The sequence below is a fragment of the Siphateles boraxobius genome, unplaced genomic scaffold (assembly GCF_051911475.1).
Source record: "Siphateles boraxobius isolate OS27281-9 unplaced genomic scaffold, OSU_SipBor_1 204, whole genome shotgun sequence".
Taxonomy (NCBI): domain Eukaryota; kingdom Metazoa; phylum Chordata; class Actinopteri; order Cypriniformes; family Leuciscidae; genus Siphateles; species Siphateles boraxobius.
The window spans coordinates 2,946,122-2,965,896 of NW_027508816.1; the positions used below are offsets into that span (position 1 = coordinate 2,946,122).

Consider the following 19,775-nt stretch of genomic DNA (forward strand, 5'->3'; position numbering starts at 1 on the left):
AAAGGAGCAGCAACTGGCTGTGGTTGAGACGTAAAGATTCTAGCTGGCTGTGTACAGGCCGCCATGCTACGGTTTCGTAGAATTCTTGAAAACTTGAAAGGTCTGTTGGTTTATTTGTATTGGTTGTATAGTATTTACAGTCATTACGTTCCTGTGTATATTGCGTGTATGACGGGTGGTTGGGCAGATATTGTGTTTTGCGGTAGGTGGTATGCCATACGGAACCGTTGCCACTGAAACTGCATATTAACGCACCAGTGGGGCTCGACAGCCTTAGTCAAACGGGTTGGCGCGTATGGTTGGGTTGCGGAGAGATTGTGAGATTGTGGTTAGGTCTCAGCAGCAACTGTTGGTTTATTTGTATAGGTTGTATAGTATTTACAGTCATTACGTTCCTGTGTATATTGCGTGAATGACGCGTGGTTGGGCAGATATTGTGTTTTGTGGTAGGTGGTATGCCATACGGAACCGTTGCCACTGAAACTGCATATTAACGCACCAGTGGGGCTCGACAGCCTTAGTCAAACGGGTTGGCGCGTATGGTTGGGTTGCGGAGAGATTGTGAGATTGTGGTTAGGTCTCAGCAGCAACTGTTGGTTTATTTGTATAGGTTGTATAGTATTTACAGTCATTACGTTCCTGTGTATATTGCGTGAATGACGGGTGGATGGGCAGATATTGTGTTTTGTGGTAGGTGGTATGCCATACGGAACCGTTGCCACTGAAACTGCATATTAACGCACCAGTGGGGCTCGACAGCCTTAGTCAAACGGGTTGGCGCGTATGGTTGGGTTGCGGAGAGATTGTGAGATTGTGGTTAGGTCTCAGCAGCAAGAGGGAAGTAGAGGTCAGTAACCTGGGCTGAGTTGAGTGGGGGACGGAGGGGGGTGACTCTGGGACGCCAGAGTCACTGTCGAGCCCTCTTGAGGTGTCGTGGGCTAGTCGACGAAACACTGAGGACGGAAGGTGCCCACTTGAAGACCCTAGAGATGTTCCCTACTCCGCTCAATCCAGAGGGTTGTTATGGGGGGACAGCACTGTGGTTGCAGCCGTTGTGTGTGCTGACGCGCAATACACTGTATTAACACCAGACAGAAGATTCACGTCACCAGATGGAAAGAAGCGTAAATGGATGGAGAAGCATAGGTTACTGTAAAGCTACGTCTTAGTTGGTGATTATCTTGGCGAAAGCCGAGTACAAATCAGCATGAAGTTTTAACATCTACTCTCGTGTAATGGAAATCATGATGATGATGATGATGATGTCACAGTGGCCACACAACTATACATCCAGGCAATCACTTTTCAACACACTTTTTAAACTTTTTTTGGTTGTTACCTAGAAAATATTGACCACGAACAATACAACTTTACATAGGTGTGTGAACATAACTAGATGTGAAATACAGTCAAACCAAAAATTATTTGCACAACAGATATAATTTTTATATATTTTTATTAAAAGTGGGTGCAGGACAGTAGGAGGAGAGCAAAATAAAGTAAACTGTGACATATTATAACCCAAAATTCTTCATACAGTGACTACCAAAATTTGGGACCAAAAATGATTCGGACACTTTGAGCTGATCATGTTTTGCTGCAGTGTTTTTTCTTTAATAACTAATGCACCTTTTTACACCACAGACTGAACAACATGAAGCATTGCTTGGTGACTGGTTGAGCTAAACTGGTATTATCTAATTGTGTAGTTAAATTTAACAGCTGACAGATATTCAACATAATTCATGTGAGACAGTCTAACAGAAGGACGGACAAAACCAGTGAAATATCCACTGATTTAATAACTCAGTTCTTTCATTTTTTTTTTAGCATTTTCTCTAAACTATAGCGAATAAACTGTGATACTGTGAGAAATGTTGAAGGTGATTGAATAAATTTTGGTTTGACTGTATATAAGACCAGATTAAGTCTGTGTTCACACTTGGCTGGTTTGGTTGAATTAAATCACAGAGAGTGCGATTGCTCTGTTAGTGCATTTGAATAAATGTGAACGCTGCCATCTGAACCTGATGGTTAAAGGGGTCGGTAACACTTTAGAATGCGGTTCCTTCGTTAATGAATAACTACACAGGAACAAATGAGTAACACAATATTAACAATCTAGTAACTACAATTAACTAACAAGAAATTCTGATTAACGAATAGGTAAGTAATAGCACACAGATGAAAGTGGTAGTTCACTATATTAACTAATCAATAACTACTATTTTTTAATGCTTCTCAGAGAACTACTGAAAGAATCATGGTAATTAACTAGTAATGACTGAAGTGTTACTACATCCTTCTAAAGGAATTACTAATTATTTGGATCCGTATTCTAAAGTGAAGATCATGGTAACTATGGTAAAGGAATTACTAATTATTTTAATCTTTTGAGGTTTTTGGTGAAGTTTTAAATAGTAATTCCTTTAGAAGTATGTAGTAACGCTTCAGTCATTACTAGTTAGTTACCATGATTCTTACAGTAGTTACTAATGAAAAGCCAATCCTAAAGTGTAGAATCTTCTAATCCTTCACAAGATATTTGCACACACATATATGAGCTAGGAGACATAGCCTACATAAAAACAGATTTTTTTGTGAGGTAGGTTAAATAATAAAATCACTGTATATGGTATTTGAATGGCTGTTAACTCAATATGTTCCAGCCGTCACAGTGACTCTAGTGATTCAATGCCAGTCCAGAGGAATCCCGGAAAATTGGCCACAGGACAAGTAAGGTCCCGACAACTGCATTTAAAAATCCATTTCTTTAAAATTATTCAGTTGATAAATAGTTCTCTAGGAGAGAGCATAGGCTAATTATTTCCCAAATTATCAAGTCTGCTATGCTATTACATATTGATAAACCTTGTGTATTTTTTTATAGTAGCAGTTAAAATGTTAATGTAGTGCTAGTCATTTGTCCTGCATTAGTTATTGATTAGTTTTGCATGAATTATGAAACTTTTTCAGTAGTTCTCTAGGAAACATTAAAAAAATAGTAGTTATTGATTAGTTAATAGTGAACTACTACTTTCATCTGTGTGCTATTACTTACTAATTCGTTAATTAGAATTTCTTGTTAGTTAATTGTAGTTACTAGATTGTTAATATTGCGTTACTCATTTGTTCCTGTGTTGTTATTCATTAACGAAGGAACCGTATTCTAAAGTGTTACCAAGGGGTCATTTGATGGTTCTAAAAAGAACATTATTTTGTGTATTTGGTTTAATGCAATGAGTTTACACGGTTTTAGGTTTAAAAAACTAATTATTTTCTCCTCTATAGAGCTCCGGACGTCACGTGACCTATTCTGTTTACCGCCATATTGGCAGGCAGGGGACAGCCGGGAGCGAATTCGTTCGGGTCACATGACGTCACAGTAGCTTTGCGCCGCCATCTTGACAACCGACGGTCTCAGTAATGCCTGCAATATGTTGTGGAGTTGGCTGCAACAACAGCCGAAAGAGGAACCCCGAACTGGTACTTTATTCTATACCAAAAGAAAAGGATAGAAGAAATGTCTCATACTGTATAATGTCTCATCTTTCTGTCTGCACACACCCGACCCGAAGCGTGCAGCCATAGAGCCCTATACAGCGCGCAAGTAATGAATTGAGCTCTGTTTCGTGTCTGAATGGACAAATACACACAACATTATGTTTAAATATCCGTTTTGGAAAGTATTCACGTAAAATATGTTGGTTATGTCTTAAACAGAGTTGTCATCCAGTCTCTTTGGTAGAGAGAGAAAGAGAGAGAGACTAGGAAAACAAACAAGCATGCAAATGGAAATTATCGCGGCCGGAAAAATTATCAAGCTCATTTTTTTTAATCGTGCGATTAATTGATTTATTGACTATCGCGACAGGCCTAATCCAGATTAATGACAGCTAGCTGTGAGCCGTGGCTAACAGCTGGCAAGCTACCAGCTGTTAGCCACTTAGCTAGCTAACAACTCGCTACCTAGTCAGAGCAAACTACCACCAAAATCATGCATTTGAATTTTTTTTATAATACCTACATTCCCCATGATTAAATATAAATCCTTGGTGGCCTTGGTGCCGCACTTTAACGTTTGTTGCCCATCCAGCAACAGCATATTAATACGCGTCTGTACTCTTGAAAGCCCTCAAACGATCCCCACTGTATGGGGAGGGGTTATGCACAAGATAAATATATCATGGAAGGCAAATTGGGGGAAGTCTGGGGCAGATAATAAAGGACAAAGAAAACTGGGGGTAACAAATAAGGATCGGAGCCTAAAATTTAAATGTTACACCCTTCTACTTGTCTGTCACTCAAAAATTCAAATTATCTTTCGACTAGCATTTGAATAATTAACGGTTGTGCGATGCTTCTCAACCGGGCTAAGAATATGGAGCTTCTGTTTTCCAACAAAAAAAAGCACATGGTAAGTTGAGCTAATTTATATTCCCTTTTTTTAATTTATTATTAGCCAGTTGTTGCAGCGCTAGATTTTGGTAACGTTACCGTCATCCCATGTTAGGTCAGACCAGGTTCGATGTCGACCCAAACAAATTGGCGCCCTTCTCGCACTCATTAAATATACATTGAAGCAGTAGTTTATTCCAAAATCCACCCCTTCAGTGGTCAGTACTAGGGTTTGGAAAGACGTTAACAGAAAAATTGTCCAAAAAATATTGTCTGAAAAAATCAGTATTACACAAAGTATAAGTTTTATTATTTAGATTTGTAAGCCTCCAGATGTCTATAAGATCATATTGCTCATAAATGTCTTCAACAACATATTGGGCTGGGTCTTTTTTGGTGGCACACGTTCTATCATATTATCTAGAGCTATATCAAATAAAGCCTGGTTCTCATTTAAAGTATTGTATCGATAAATGTTATTTAGAAAAAATAGAAGTCAGTATTGATAGAAAGAATCATGATAATAAGATGACCATAAGGATCACAATAGCAATTGCAAAATTTCACCAGCAAATTATTTAAGTACCAAAACACCCGTTGAACGTTCAGCCCCATGAGAAAACCAAGCACCACTTCTCCATTGTAATTCACAGTTGAGCGACACTCTTGAAAGAAACAAAAAAATCAGTATTATATTTTTTCCCAAAAAGAGCTTTACATTTTACAGAAACTCTCATTCCCCTGGCATTTAGAGAGATAGCAGAAACAAAATATTCTAATAAACAAGAAAAGGAACAACTATAACAAGTGCAATAAAGGCACAAAGAGTAACGTAACATAAGAACCGTAGCTCAGCTGAACACATAGTATACAACAGATAACCGTCAAAACATTCAAATAGATTAACATAAAACAGAACGATTGTGAAATAAAGTGTAATGCATCATACCATGCACTGGAAACTTGACTGTAAAGGGATGCTTAATGCATTTAAATGCACTGAAAAAACTAAAACATTTGTCCACTGTCAGAAAGCAATTCATGTAGACAGTAAAAGGAGGGCAGAAACTCTGTTCATAGATTTGAGTTTTGGCACTATTCTTTCTTCTTCCACTGCTTCGGCTTCTTCTACTTTAGGCCACAATTTCTTTCTCTATCCAGCGTAAGATCTTCCATAAACCGCATCCCATTTTCCTTTAAAAAAAAGCAGAGGATTTCGCTGCCTTCCATACTGCATCCCTGACTATGTGTGAGACGAACTGTATTATGACAGCTCGTGGGACAGGTTTGCTACTCGCATGATCTTGTTTTTTCCCAATCTGTGAAGGGAGTCTATGGCGAAGGAGAATTTGCCCTTTCCTTCGGGAAATGTATATTTGCATATGCAGACGACTTTGTCTCTGATGTTCTCCTTCTCTTTTTCGGAAACCCCTTGCAACCGAATTTTCCACCGTCTCGAGTGCCTCTCCGGGTCTCAGAGACGGGCTTGACGGTTCTCTATTCGCTGCTCCCAGAGTCGTAAGGTGGTCCACTTTCACTTTCGCGTCTTTAACTTAGCAGAGACAAAGTCCATCGTCTTTTTCAGACCCTCTATTATCATAGCATTAGTATTCACCAGTTTCTCTAGAGAATCAGAGCGCTCGTTGATCAGGGATGAAATTGACGATAACATCGCAACCATGTCATCCAAAGATTCAATCTTCCCTTTCTTAGAAACAGGCTTAATCAAGTGTCAGGGCGATAAGGGAGGGCATCTAAACACAAAAAGAGCTTTTTTAACTCCTGGGAGAGGAGAAGCAGGCACTGCGTAATCATGTACTTCCATATACATCTGTCAATTATTTGTCTATTCTTCTTCGTTTTTCAGTAAAGAAGAGTAAAGTTTTTCAACGTTTATTGGCATTTGACATTGATGGAACAGCAAAATTCTAGGTAAATGTAGAAGGAAAAAACTGTTGTAACTAACTAAAAATAGACAGTTTGAACGAAATAAAATATTCTCGATCAGCAGAGCTACAAAAATTGGCCTGATTTTGTTCAAAATTACATCACACCAGTTCGTTATTCGCTTGAAATATATACAGGATGTGTGTTTGTGTGTGTGTGTATGTCTTACAAAAAATTATTTTGTAAGTGAATTATGTTCTCAGATGAAGCAGTATCTGTTCTGCTTTTTCATTATGTTAAAACTTACTGCATTTATTGATTTTTACCAGTTACCTTACTGTAAAATCGGTTTAAGTTTTGCCTGCTAAAATCCATTACGTGACGAAGAGCCCCCTTATTTTTCTGCTTTTCTCCAGCGTTTTGCAGCTCCTCCAGGTCCTTCGTGCATTGATCCATTCCCTCCTCCTTTAGTCTGGGAATCAAGAAATCCAGATTTTGAAGCATGAAAGCATTGTCTGCTTTTAATGCTATATTAGGCAGAAGCATAATGGTGACATAAGCTTCATTCACCAGTGTGGATTTATCCTTTTTAATGTTCTCCAGATCACTGTTCAGCATATCTTCTACACTTGTTTTTTTCTTAGATTCTTCGATACTTCTTTCATGTTCCTTTTTAGTGTTTTCATAGACAGTTGTGTCAAAGCTCTTCAAATTCACGCCACCAGTGCATTCATACTCCTTTTTAAGATCATCAAATTTCTTAATGACATCCTGTGTCTTCATGACATATATTTTATTCTCTTTGCGGTGTTTGCTGTGATGACACTTCCTTGTACATACAGTGCAGTTGCTGTTTTTCATGACCCAACACTCTGAGGGATCTTTTGCCCACCAGCAGCCCCAAATGTGGCAATTCTCCTTACAGACGGAGCAACAGGTTGCGTTACTGTTCCTCCACCATGCACCTTCGATGGGGACCTTTTCTTTAACAGTTATTGTTACCGTAAACTCAAAGTTTTCACATTTCTCAATCTTCTCTCTGTTCTGTTTGATGGCTTCCTGAATATTAGTCAGTTGTTCCATTTTTGACTCCTTCTCCAAGATTAGCTCCATCAGATTAGAGATACAGGCCTCAAGTTGTGTTTGCTTTTTCATAACATCTAATGTCATCTTAACACTTTTTCTGTTCTTTTCATCCAGGAGTGTGAAAAAACGATTCATGCTTCTCTCTCCCATTTCCCAGGTTGATTTGTAAATTTGCTCATATTTTGTGTCTCTTGTCGCTTTCTGCTGGTTGTTGAATAAAAAGAAAATGGGCTTTCCCCCCCTATCTCTTTTGCAGGGTATTTCTGCTTTCTTAATGGCATTGAGAGCATCTCTTGGAGGTATTTCATGTGACTGTGTGAATAGAAACACTATGTTGTCCTCTATATCTTTACCAAACAGAGACAGAACTGAGTGAACTATGTAAAGCTCTTTTCCAGAGAGACGATTCAGAGATGCCTTCATCACAAAACACACTGCATCAATATAATGAATCCCATCCTTATCTGAAAATAATTTGGTAAGATATTCAGAAACCTCTCTGTCTTTCTCGAATCCTTCAGTGTCAGTGTTTCCATATCCTGGAGTGTCAATGATGGTCAGAGATGTTGGGTTTTCATTAACAAACACCTCATAAACTGTGATCTCAGATGTCTTGGATTTTGTTTGATCCTGTTCTTCGTCCTCATTTTCTTCTTCAATTTCTTCTGTGATTTGATAAAACTCTTCATCCTCAAACTTCACTTCTAGTAAGTAGTTGATCATGGTGTTGATCATGGTGGTTTTCCCAGCGCCAGTTTCTCCCATCAGCAGTATGACTTTGTTTGGCTTGTTTTCATCTTTTTGTCCATATGTCCATCGTCTGACCTTTTTATGATTTCCATTAATATATTTTCTTTTAGTGTTCAGGCGGTAAAGTGCTGGAGGACCTGAATCAATGGGTGTGACATCATAATAACATGATCTGCAAAAGAGAGAATTGATTTACCATCAAACTGTTATGGTTTCAACCACTATTAATTAACCAATGATGTATGATTGCTAGTGGTGTTTAAATCACAAACAAATCATTGTTTTTGTTTTTTATTTAAAATCATGTTGGTGAATTCAACTTCCTTATTTACCAAAGAAGAAGTAGGGCAGAGGAATAGCTAGAATGTGCCAGTGTGGTTTGCATTTCTTTCCCTTTTTGATTGCAAACTTTCTGCATAGTCCTCTCAACAAAACGGTTTCTTTGTTTCAACAATGAGTCATTTTTTTGGCGTTTGTAAAGAATTGTTCATGCTAAATTCTAACTAGCTGACTAGTAAATATTTTGCCTAACAACAATGATAATGTAACGATCTAACTCAATATCCATTCACACAATACTTACTACAGTGGTAAGACAAAAATGATGGCAAGAACAAATTGATAATGTCTCAATAATGGAATTTCATTATTTTAAAGGGGTGGTTGATTTGCGATTTCACTTTTTTCATTTTAAATAGTGTGTAATGTTGCTGTTGGTGCATGAACAGTATCTGCAAAGTTGCTGCGCTGAAAGTTCAACGTAAGCAGAGATATCATCTTTTAAAAATCAGGAAGTTTAATGCCTACAAAAACGACTCGAATGGGACTACAACGAGATACTTCTCGGGTTTTATACGTAACTAACCCATAAATTTACATCAACCCTCCCTCCGGAGTATGCAAAAAAGGGGGCATGGCCATATTTCTGCGGCTTTGTCCTGATATTTTTCCTGATGGTGCTAATTGTCCATGACCGACATCCGGTTTGAGCGAACGCTGGCGTGTTTGGCTGCCGCTGCTCTCCGGTTTTATTGTTTTATTATTTAAAAATTTTTTGCTTCATTTTGAGGATATTTTATGCCCTTTGATCGAGGAGATCTCACCTGATTATTGTTGGGTATTCTTTCATCACTTGCTATGGCTGAATGAGTCGGAGGACCTAATTTCGTGGATCTAACAATTGAGACTTGTTTGGTGAACTTGAAGGAGTGAATCCAGATTGAAATGTGGTGTTATATCATTTGCATACTGGTGTGCTGGAGTTCGACTGTTTGTACTTTAAAGTGGGGTCTGTTTTTCGATCCTGGTGTGGATAATTCTCCAAATATGGTGCTTAAATACTCTTCGGTGGATTTACAGAGACTAAATTCGTTCTGCCGTCTCTCCGGTGGAATTTACAACCGCTGCGCCGCTTTGGGAATTACACGCCGCCACAGATCCATCCATCGTGGATCTCGCAGTGACCCCCTTGTGAGGACTTCGACTGTGTCTCAGGATAATTATCCCATCCCGGTCATCTGGTTGCCACATCGCCGCTCTTCCATCAGATCAAATGGTAAGAGTCAGAGTGTCAATCTTGGAAACATTAGTTTGCTCATACACATGCGCCTCTCAGCTCTCGGCAGCCTGATTGCCCTGCTACTGTAAAGATGGCCTTAGTGAATGCCAGGTCAATATCGAACAAATCTTTTATTTTAATTGATTTGTTTACATCTCAGTTCTTAGACTCTTTATTTGTGACCGAGACCTGGTTAAAACAGGGTGACTCGATGCCTCTTGCCGAGATTGCTCCTCCTGACTGTGCTTTTTTCAGTTCTCCACGGGCCTCTGGACATGGTGGTGGAGTTGCAACAATTTTTAAAAACTGTTTCAAATGCAAGTTTGTGCCTACGGACACCTTTTCCAGTTTTGAAGTCCAGTTTTGAAAGTTGATTTAAATGGTCCTATGCTATGTACTATGATTTACAGACCCCCCGAATGCAATAAGGATTTTATTCAATAATTTTCTGATTTTCTCTCTGATCTGGTGACTCGAGCTGATCGACTATTGATTCTTGGGGATTTTAACATTCATCTCTGCTGCCCTTCTAAAACGTTGGTCAAAGAATTTGTAACTATTCTAGAGTCTTTGAACTTTGTACAATCTGTATGTGGTCCAACTCACAATTTGGGTCACACACTAGATTTGGTACTGTCTCGTGGTTTTTTGATTTCAAATCTGGAGGTTATTGTTCCATGTGTGTCTGACCATTATCCTATTTTGTTTGAATCTGAGTGCTTTCTCCTGTCTTCTGTTTGCCCTCAGCCTTCATGTCTCTCTCGAGCTATTCATTCAAACACTGCAAATTTGTTTTCTGAACATTTTTCTTCACATTATAATTTTCTGAATGAAACAGATACTGAATGCTTGACTGAGATATTTTATAAAGCATCCTTTATATCTATGGATGCTGTTGCTCCGCTTAAGTGTAAAAAGATGAAGGTTGCTGGTCAGCCGTGGTTAAATGATGTCACCCGCGCTTTCAGACAAGAGTGCCGAAAAGCGGAGCGAAAGTGGGAAAAAAATAGGCTAGACGTTTCTTTTGACATTTTAAAATCAAGTCTGGTCAACTATCAAACAAAAGAAGGCAAAATCTAATTTCTTTTCTCAATTAATTTCTGATAACGCAAAGTGACCAAAAGTCCTGTTTGATACGATTGACTCCATTCTAAACCCGACTACGAATATTTTATCTGAGGCCTCTTTTGAGCTTTATGAAGAATTTTTAAAACATTTCACTCAAAAAATGTATGATATTAGAAGCTCCATTGTTCCCTCTGAACCATGTCACTTGCAACTGCCCTGTCCTATGAGTTGCCTGTCAAACTTTAAACCTGTCTCTCCAACTCAGCTAGCTGATATAATCTCTACTATGAAGTGTTCTGGTTCTAAGTTGGATATCATCCCGACTCATCTTTTTAAGGATGTTTTTTCTACCATTAGTCATATGGTAACCGCTATCATAAACAGCTCTTTAGCCAAAGGTGTCGTTCCAGCTAGTTTTAAACATGCAATTGTGCATCCTATGTTGAAAAAACCTCAACTTGATCCAGAAATGTGCAGTAATTATCGACCAATCTCTATAACTGCCTTTTTATCTCTAAGCTTTTAGAGAAAGTCGTTTTTTCACAGCTCCAGTTTTATTTAAATTCTTTTAATATTTTGGACATGTTCCAATCTGGCTTTAGGTCATTACATAGCACTGAGTTAGCTTTGTTGAGGGTAACGAATGATATCTTGCTTGCTTTAGATTCAGGCTCTTGTGTTGTGCTGGTTTTGTTAGACCTGAGCACTGCATTTGATACCATCGACCACAACATTCTTCTTGAACGGCTAGAATATATGGTAGGTGTCAAGGGCACTGTATTACAATGGTTTGCTTCCTACCTCGAAAAGAGGACTTTTTCTGTAAATTTAGGAAATTGTTCCTCGCTATCTGCACCTGTTTTATTTGGTGTGCCCAAGGGATCTATTTTGGGACCTTTATTGTTTTCCCTTTATACGCTCCCCTTGGCCCTCATTTTTCATAAGTATAACATTTCATATCACTGCTATGCAGATGATTCTCAGCTTTACCTTCCAGTAAGGCTTGACAACACTGCTTCATTTGATGTGTTATTGGAATGTGTAGATGATATTAAGAGGTGGATGACAAATAATTTTCTGCAGTTAAATGAGGATAAAACAGAGGTTTTAATTCTGGGTTGTCCGGCAGATTCCACTCCTGCTCTGAAAGCCCAGTTAGGTCCTCTCTCAACAAAAGTATGCAAACAAATCAAAAACCTTGGAGTGATCTTTGACTATTCACTACTTTTCGACAAACAAATTAGTGCTGTTATTAGAGGGAAGTTTTTTCCATTTAAGATCAATTGCAAAGTTGAAGAATGTTCTTTCAAGCAAAGATTTAGAAGTTGCAATTCATGCATTTGTAACATCACGATTAGACTATTGCAACTCTCTTTATTATGGTCTTCCTCAATCTATACTATCGCGATTACAACTTGTTCAAAATGCAGCTGCAAGACTTTTGACTGGGTCTAAAAAGAGGGATCATATTTCTCCTGTTTTGGCATCCCTTCACTGGCTTCCCATTAAGTTTAGAGTTGATTTTAAGATCCTTATGTTTGTATATAAGGCGATGTCTGGCTGTGCACCAAGGTACATTTATGATCTTATTGTGCCATACTGTCCTGCTAGGGCACTTAGATCTTCAAATCACTTGCTTTTAAATGTGTCACGGTGTCGCTACAAATTAAAGGGTGATCGGGCTTTTTCTGTCACTGGGCCTAAGCTTTAGAATACTCTTCCTTATCATGTGAGATCTGCTCCTTCATTGGATATTTTTAAATCTACTCTGAAAACACATCTTTATTCTTTAGCTTTTGGAAACTTGTAATTGTGGTTTTTATAGCGTAGTTCTGCTATGCACTATGTACAACACTTTGGATCAATTTGTATTGTGTTAAATGTGCTTTAATAAAGGTTGTTGTTGTTGTTTGTCGAAGAGGAAGAGTTATAGTGGAGAGCAGTAGCCATGCCGTCAAAAGTGTGTTATTTTCACCCAGCTGTCAGGTCTTCTGTGTTCGGGCTTCCTACGGACGCTGTAGTTCGTCAACAATGGCTACAATTTATGTTTGATTATGTTCCAGAAAATTACAATCGTAATTTAGCTCTCTGTGCTGCGCATTTTACAGAAGACAGCTTCCAGAATCTCCACGAATTCAATGCCGGATTCAACAACAAACTGTTACTAAAACATGAAGCAGTTCCAACTTTAAAACCAGAGGCAGCAGTTGTTGGGCCACAACCTGTAAGTAAGACTTAATCATTTTAAATGTATTTGCATGTATAATTTTAGACGTAATGTCTTAGTTTTTATCAAGGACATAAACAAATGCCAGCGCTGGCTTTAGTAGCCACTTAGTTATGCTATTTCGTGTGTCTATGACAAATGCGTACAAACATTTTGGACCTGAATTTGTAATTATGTACTAATTTTGTAAATGTATTTTCCATGTATACTTTATGACGTAATTTTTCGTTTTGATCAAGAACGTAAACCAATGCCAACGCTGTTTGTTTATAGTAGCCAGTTAGTTCGATGCTATTTTGTATGTATAAGACAAGTATAAAGTTCAAAAGATTATATGTAATCGCAACAGCAAACTTCAGCGGCTGTTATCAGTAGGGGTGTAACGATTCGTTTTAACAACGATTCGATTCGTATCACGATACGTGGTTGTCGATACGATTCAAGGACGATATTGGTTCATTTAGAACGATACGATCCGAAACGATTCAGTGACTTGAAATCGATTCAGTAACTTTTTAGCCAAAAATGCAACCAGTGTGACTGAAATAAATACCTGGATACTGGACAGTGCAGGTAAAGTTTCCTAGATTCCTGTTGTTTCTTGTAAGGGAATCCACACACTGGACCGCAATGGAGGCTTGATGATTTCTCGCTCGTCGGCATCTCCTCTGTATTCCGCCATGCTATGTTTTGACTTTGCGCCGCTGCTGGCGCGTGGCGATGACGTCACATATAGGCAGACTAAATCGAGTAATGTTTAACGCCTTTATCATTAAAAGTGCTAAGAAAAAACGTCCATATAAAGTCTGACGTGCTTAAATCTAATACGTTATTTCCTAGTATCGATACAATCGATTGATTACCTTTTAAAACGATATTAGATCGATATATGTCGTACGGAATGCCAATTTGCCGAGCACAGATCGATGTAGTTGGATCATAGGAATATAAATCGATACATCGATGCATCGATGAATCGTTACACCCCTAGTTATCAGTGTACTGTAACGCAGGAGTTTCCTTCATCACCTCCTTCACACCCTCATAGGGAGCCGTCTCCCGAGTATTAACTACATCTCCCATCATGCAATCCATCCGGACTCACACACACACCTGTTGCCACTGATTGCCCTCACACCTGTATCCTATTTGCTTGTGTATTTAACCAGCTTTCTACCCTCATTCAGTGTGAAGTATTATTGAGCCCTGGTTTACTTACTGAGCGTTTATTCTCGTGTTTCCCCTTACTGGTTTAGATCACGGACTGTTGCGGATTTCTACGATCATTCTCTGGCTACCTAGACCTTGGACTGTTTCCTGGCTTTCGATCACTCTCTGGCTCCCTTGACCCTGGACTGTTTTACCGTGCTTCGAATCTCAGCCTGACCTGGACCCAACGCCTGTTTATCTGAGTACTCTTTGCCTAGCCCTTCTACTATTGTCTAATCAAATAAAAGCTGCAAATGGATCTTACCGACTCTGAGTAATCCTTACATGTACAGTATGGTTTGTTTACAGGTTTTATGTATTGTTTATCTCCATACTTATTACTGTTATAGATATAAATTGTACATTCGAGTAAACTAAGTTTTGTGAATAGATAAACGGTTGTTCATTATATCGATAAAACAATGATTTTAAAAAATGGTATTACTCAGTAATTTATTCAGTTATATTAAATATTTAATCAGGAGAAAACCGTATCTCAAAAGCAAACAAGCAGCAGTAGCATTTTCATGTAACAGCATATCGAATTCTTATAATAATAGTAGAATAGAATAATAATAATACAAAAATGTACCATTCAGAAACGTTTTGTAAGAGCCGTGTTTGGGGAGGTTCTGCTTGACTCTCTTCATTGCCGCTTTCTGGGTCTGATTCTGGCTCAAGGTGATACGGCAGTATTGACACCATTATTTACATTTGACCGGAGCACATGCAACTTTTGCTCGTAAAGGTAATGGGCGTGAAGTTTCTGGAAAACGTGCACTACGCAGTTTAGCCAATTGCAACACACCGGCCCAACTAACCAATCTGAGCCCATTGCCTGTTTCTGAGGGAGTGGTTTCATAGAATCAAGAAGTCAATGGTCGCTCAAATGACAGAGGAGAAAGCGGCTTACAATAAAGGTGAAATTTATGAAAAATAGGGCTTTAAAAAAAAACACACACAAAGACATGTTATATTGCACCCCATAAACACTATCAAGCAAAGAAAAAAAGCAGTCAACCACCCCTTTAATGTTATTTATATTTATTATTATTATTATAGTTTTTTTTACCAAGAAATCTTTTAAAGTGTATTTTAAGAATTAAAACTGTTATATATATATATATATATATATATATATATATATATATATATATCATAGATTATGCTACACATGCTGACACTAACCTTTTACACTGTGGATGTTGCTCTTCAGTCATTGTAGAAACTGTCTCTGTAAGGTATGATGGTTTACATTAGTGCTTAAAAACCACACAAAAAACATTTAATTGTTCATTAGATTACAAACAAACTATTAACTCTAACTTTAGTTTCAACCTTAGAAAGGGGAGTTCCAGTGCTTTCCACAAGTGCAAATCAAATAAGCCTTAAAGGTCCCCTGACATGAAATTTTCACTTTCTGAGTTTGATTAACATTAATATTAGTTCCCCTAGCCTGTATTTGGTCCCCTCGTGTCTAGAAATTTCAGTCGGTGTAAACCGAGTTTTGGCTATCTTTCTCTGCCTGTGAGAAAATGAGATCTCAGACGGGCTGATCTTGAATCTCCCCTATATGACGTCATATAGGGGAAAGGTTACCTCCCCCCTCTCTGCTTTGCCCGCCCAGAGAATTTGACCCGCCCATGAGAAAACGAGCTATGAAGTACGAACACGCGCGCGCGAGATTTTAGTTTATCATCGAGAGATATCATGGCGTGTGACCGATCGAAGCACACAAGTTGAATAGAGAGCTATAACAGTTAATGGCTTGCAAAACGAGCGAAGCATGGCAGTTGATCAGTGTTCGGATGTACAAATGAACACAAAAGTATTTTTTAGTTCCTTCATCCGAGCCTCTGAAGAAACAATGGGTTCATTTTATTTTCTCTGGAAATGTGCCGATACAACTTTCCAAAGTTTTGGATGGTCCAAACATTTCACCGATGACTGTTTCCTCAACTTGGGCCAATACAGAGCTGGCCTCGATGAACGTCCGAAAATAAATCGATCGAGCTACCAAGCAACAATTCAAGTTCAGAAAGGTAATCTTTCTCTCTAAATCGTTCAATACTGTTAATGCATCAGTAAGTCAAGCCAGTGACTAAAATATCACCTTCACATCGTTTCTTTTAGTAGGATAAAAATAATCTTATTTAAATTGTGAACAAATTATTTACAGAAATCGATCAAAGAACAATTTTTCACACAGCGCAAGTTTATCTGGACAACTCGTTATGAAATCAATGACGCATGTGACTGCACAACGAAGCTCTTACTGTATGTACATCATTGTGTTTGCATTGGTGAAAGCATTAGAGAGAGTGCAGAAACTGCATTGCAATGATAAGATCTTCAGTCTCGCGATCAACACACTGTCATCTGCTTGCTCAATGCTCATCACAGCAACATTTTATGTGATGGGAATAGATCTAAATACTTTAAAAACATCTCACGATTCGTTAATCTCGATAGCTGTATTAGTAAAAACGTATAATAGCAGTAGTAAAGGTATTCGAGAGAATTTCACATGTAGCTATTTCATATGCACGCATGTCAGCCAATCACAGCAGTGGCCGCGTTTACACTGAATCCCACAGCAGACACGCCCCTTCAAACAGAGTGTTCAAATCAGAGGCTAAAATCAGGCTAGGAAAAATGCCTTTTATTTCTAAATTATGACTATTTTTGATCTAAAAAACATACTAACATTATAAGGGCAACCCAGGAAACATTATAAAATAATAAAATAACCCCATGTCAAGGGACCTTTAAACAATCTTTTTTAACCACTGAAAATAAAGATAAAGAAAACAAGACATCTTGATAAGTTTTTATTTATACCATTTTATAAAAAATATTTTGAGAAATTACATAAACAATGATTCACTTCTTATTTTAAGCATTTTGAAAAGTGAAAGCAACACATAAAATAGAACAAACAGCATGTAACGTGACCTTTACAAAGCTACTCAATGCAGCCACTGAAATCTTCGGGTCGTCATCGGTTTAGGGCTGTTTTTTCAAACTTCTTTATAGTATTTTGCATACTATTTCACTTGATACCCGATGTACTTTGATGGTAACAAATAATTACAATTATTCTTATCACATTATAGACAGAAAAATAGTCACACGTCAGTCTCTGTTTTGCTTTTCTGCTATACCTTTAGAAAATATAAGCGTAATCTAAAGCATTACCGAACGTTTTGTAGCCTGTCCCATAGGTGTTGTTCCTAACTTTTCTTTTGAATTTATGTAAAGGTTATGCAAGTGTTAAAATTAAACACTTTCAAAACCATTTTCATGAAATCACCATATATTGTCATTAGTATTAGATGAATGTTTTCATAATGTTGGCAGAAAGCATTCTTTGAATATTCTTTGAATGTCCTCTAACTTTCTGGCTTAAAAAATGGTTGGATGCAACACAGCAAAGTTCCCCTGTGTTTAATAGACCCTTTTTGCGCCGACGTCACAGCGTTAGCTGGAGGCAAAACAAAGTGAAAACTGGAGGCGGCCAATACAAACCAGCACAGATTCGGCTACATAATAAAGATCTTAAATTATTATTATTTTTTATTAAATGTGTTTCTGGGTGCAAGAATCACCTACAGGATCCAATTTGAAATTTTATCTCATAATGTTTTCTAAATTATTGTGATTATTTGTGAATCATCTATGATTGTATACATTGTTGTGATTGATTGTGATAGACTTTTTGAAGAACCTGGTAAGAAAGAATTATCAAATACATAGTTAATTAATATAATTTAATACATTAAAAAAATATATTTCTAGAAAATATTCACATCATTAAAATTGCACTGTAATGTCACTCTTTACATTGTGGTCTTCTGGCCTTGGCGCTGGGCAGGACCGCGTTGCCACAAGTCAAGACCATTCATCACATAGTTATAGTCATCTAAAGATGTATATGCCCTCAGTTTGTCTTTACGCTCGGTTTCTCTATCAGGTGTAGAAGTCAGGCCACTCACCCGAGGTAACGTTAATCCTGTCAGATCCTCCATCCATTGACTGAGCGTGTACGGGTCGGCCAATCTGGTTCCGTCCGTTAAAATTTACTTATGCAAATAACAATCGCGTTCCTGGACAGTGAGTGACCTTACACATTAAGATAAAATCTGATTTTCCCTCGTCATTGTTAAAAAACAAGCAAACAAAACTTGCAAACTAGCATTAGTGGAGCGGCCAGAGGGATTGTTCTGCCTCCACCTAAGCTCCGCCCACATAAAAACGTCATCATGTTTACCAACTGAAAAGGGGTCTATTAGAAAGTTAAAGGATCTGAAAGTTAGGACGATTCTAAGGGCCCACACACTTTTGGGGCCCCCAGAGATCGCTTTTACTTTCGTTTTGTTGTTGGTTTGTTTTAGAATTAAAGTATATTAAAACCTTCGCTGGTTCCTGCCTCATTCTTCCCTGAACAACATACCTTTTTACAATTTTAAAAAAAAATTTTAATGAAAAAATGATGTATGAAAATCAAGTAAACCCACATTGCTTCAGTCCAGTAAATGTTTATCATACATTTACTTTATAAAAATCATTAAAGATTTCACAGCAAAAAAAAATAGAAAAGACTTTACTTGATAAAAAAAAGCAAAGTAATGAAAATGTGCTTTTTAAATATGATACAGTATGCTAATATAGCTATTCATAAATAGGTATTATATTTATTTATACAGAAACAGAATTTTACAAAGAATGTTCACTTTCAGTTATGAGAGAAAAAATGTTTTATTAATAATAAATGTGGCTAAAATGTTAAAAACAGGCATTCTTTTTTTCAATTAATTTCTTTCAAAGGAAAGACGTATTCTGGAGGATACAAACATTAAAATAAAAAACAAAAGTTGTGTTTTTTGTTGTTTTTTGTCATGGAATGTTATTATTTGTGTCCTAATAAGATGAAAAATAGTAATAAACTAACTTTCTGATGTCTCTTTAAGGTCTTGACCTTTTTTACGAAAACATTTTAACATTTACATAACCAGAATAGAATGTTTGGAAAATGTTCTTAGAACAAATAATTGTTATCTGGGTAACTGTTATACTTTACAACTATCATAGTGAAAGAACAATCTACTAACCTTTTTGGTAGATAAATTCCGAATGTCAGAATGAACCTTGTATGTAACCTTTGGTTTTATTTATCCTGTATAATCAACAAAGTACTAGGGAGATTTACTTCTATCTTTTTCTCTCTTCTTTTTCTAACTCTAGAGTGTTTGAAAAGGTTTCTCATTCCATTCTAACTTCCTTGTTTTACCAGGAGTTCATTCTTTTTTTTATCATTGGATACTCACAAACAAATCATTTGTATCTAGGCAAATGTAAAGCCCCAAGTTTGTATTAGCCAATCAGTTTGTTTGTCAGTTGTTTACATTGACTAAATCTAGACTTAGTGGCAATATACCAAATTTTCTGAAGAGAAATTATCATTTTACATGATGAACAGATTGAATTTAGGCTTTTATTCACATAAACATTCATCAACTCATACATCAGTTGTGGTAAACAGAAGTTCAAACATGTTTGCTTGACATGCGAGAACCAATGAGGTTCATTCTG

The 19,775-nt window shown here is 37.4% G+C and overlaps 1 protein-coding gene across 2 annotated transcripts; it reads right to left on the minus strand.

The window, feature by feature from the left end:
* Positions 1–4,686: 4,686 nt before the first annotated feature.
* On the minus strand, positions 4,687–19,497 carry LOC143745493 (uncharacterized). 2 transcript variants are annotated; one of them, XM_077237623.1, is made up of 3 exons: positions 19,295–19,497; positions 15,372–15,417; positions 4,687–8,293 (listed from the first exon to the last, which is right to left on the minus strand). In XM_077237623.1, the coding sequence occupies exons 2-3, from the start codon at positions 15,401–15,403 to the stop codon at positions 6,598–6,600; spliced, it is 1,728 nt and encodes a 575-aa protein (XP_077093738.1). In that variant the 5' UTR covers positions 15,404–15,417; positions 19,295–19,497; the 3' UTR covers positions 4,687–6,597. The 2 variants fall into 2 exon arrangements, with proteins under 2 accessions (XP_077093738.1, XP_077093737.1); XM_077237622.1 differs by lacking the exon at positions 19,295–19,497 and adding an exon at positions 18,179–18,463.
* Positions 19,498–19,775: the final 278 nt, after the last annotated feature.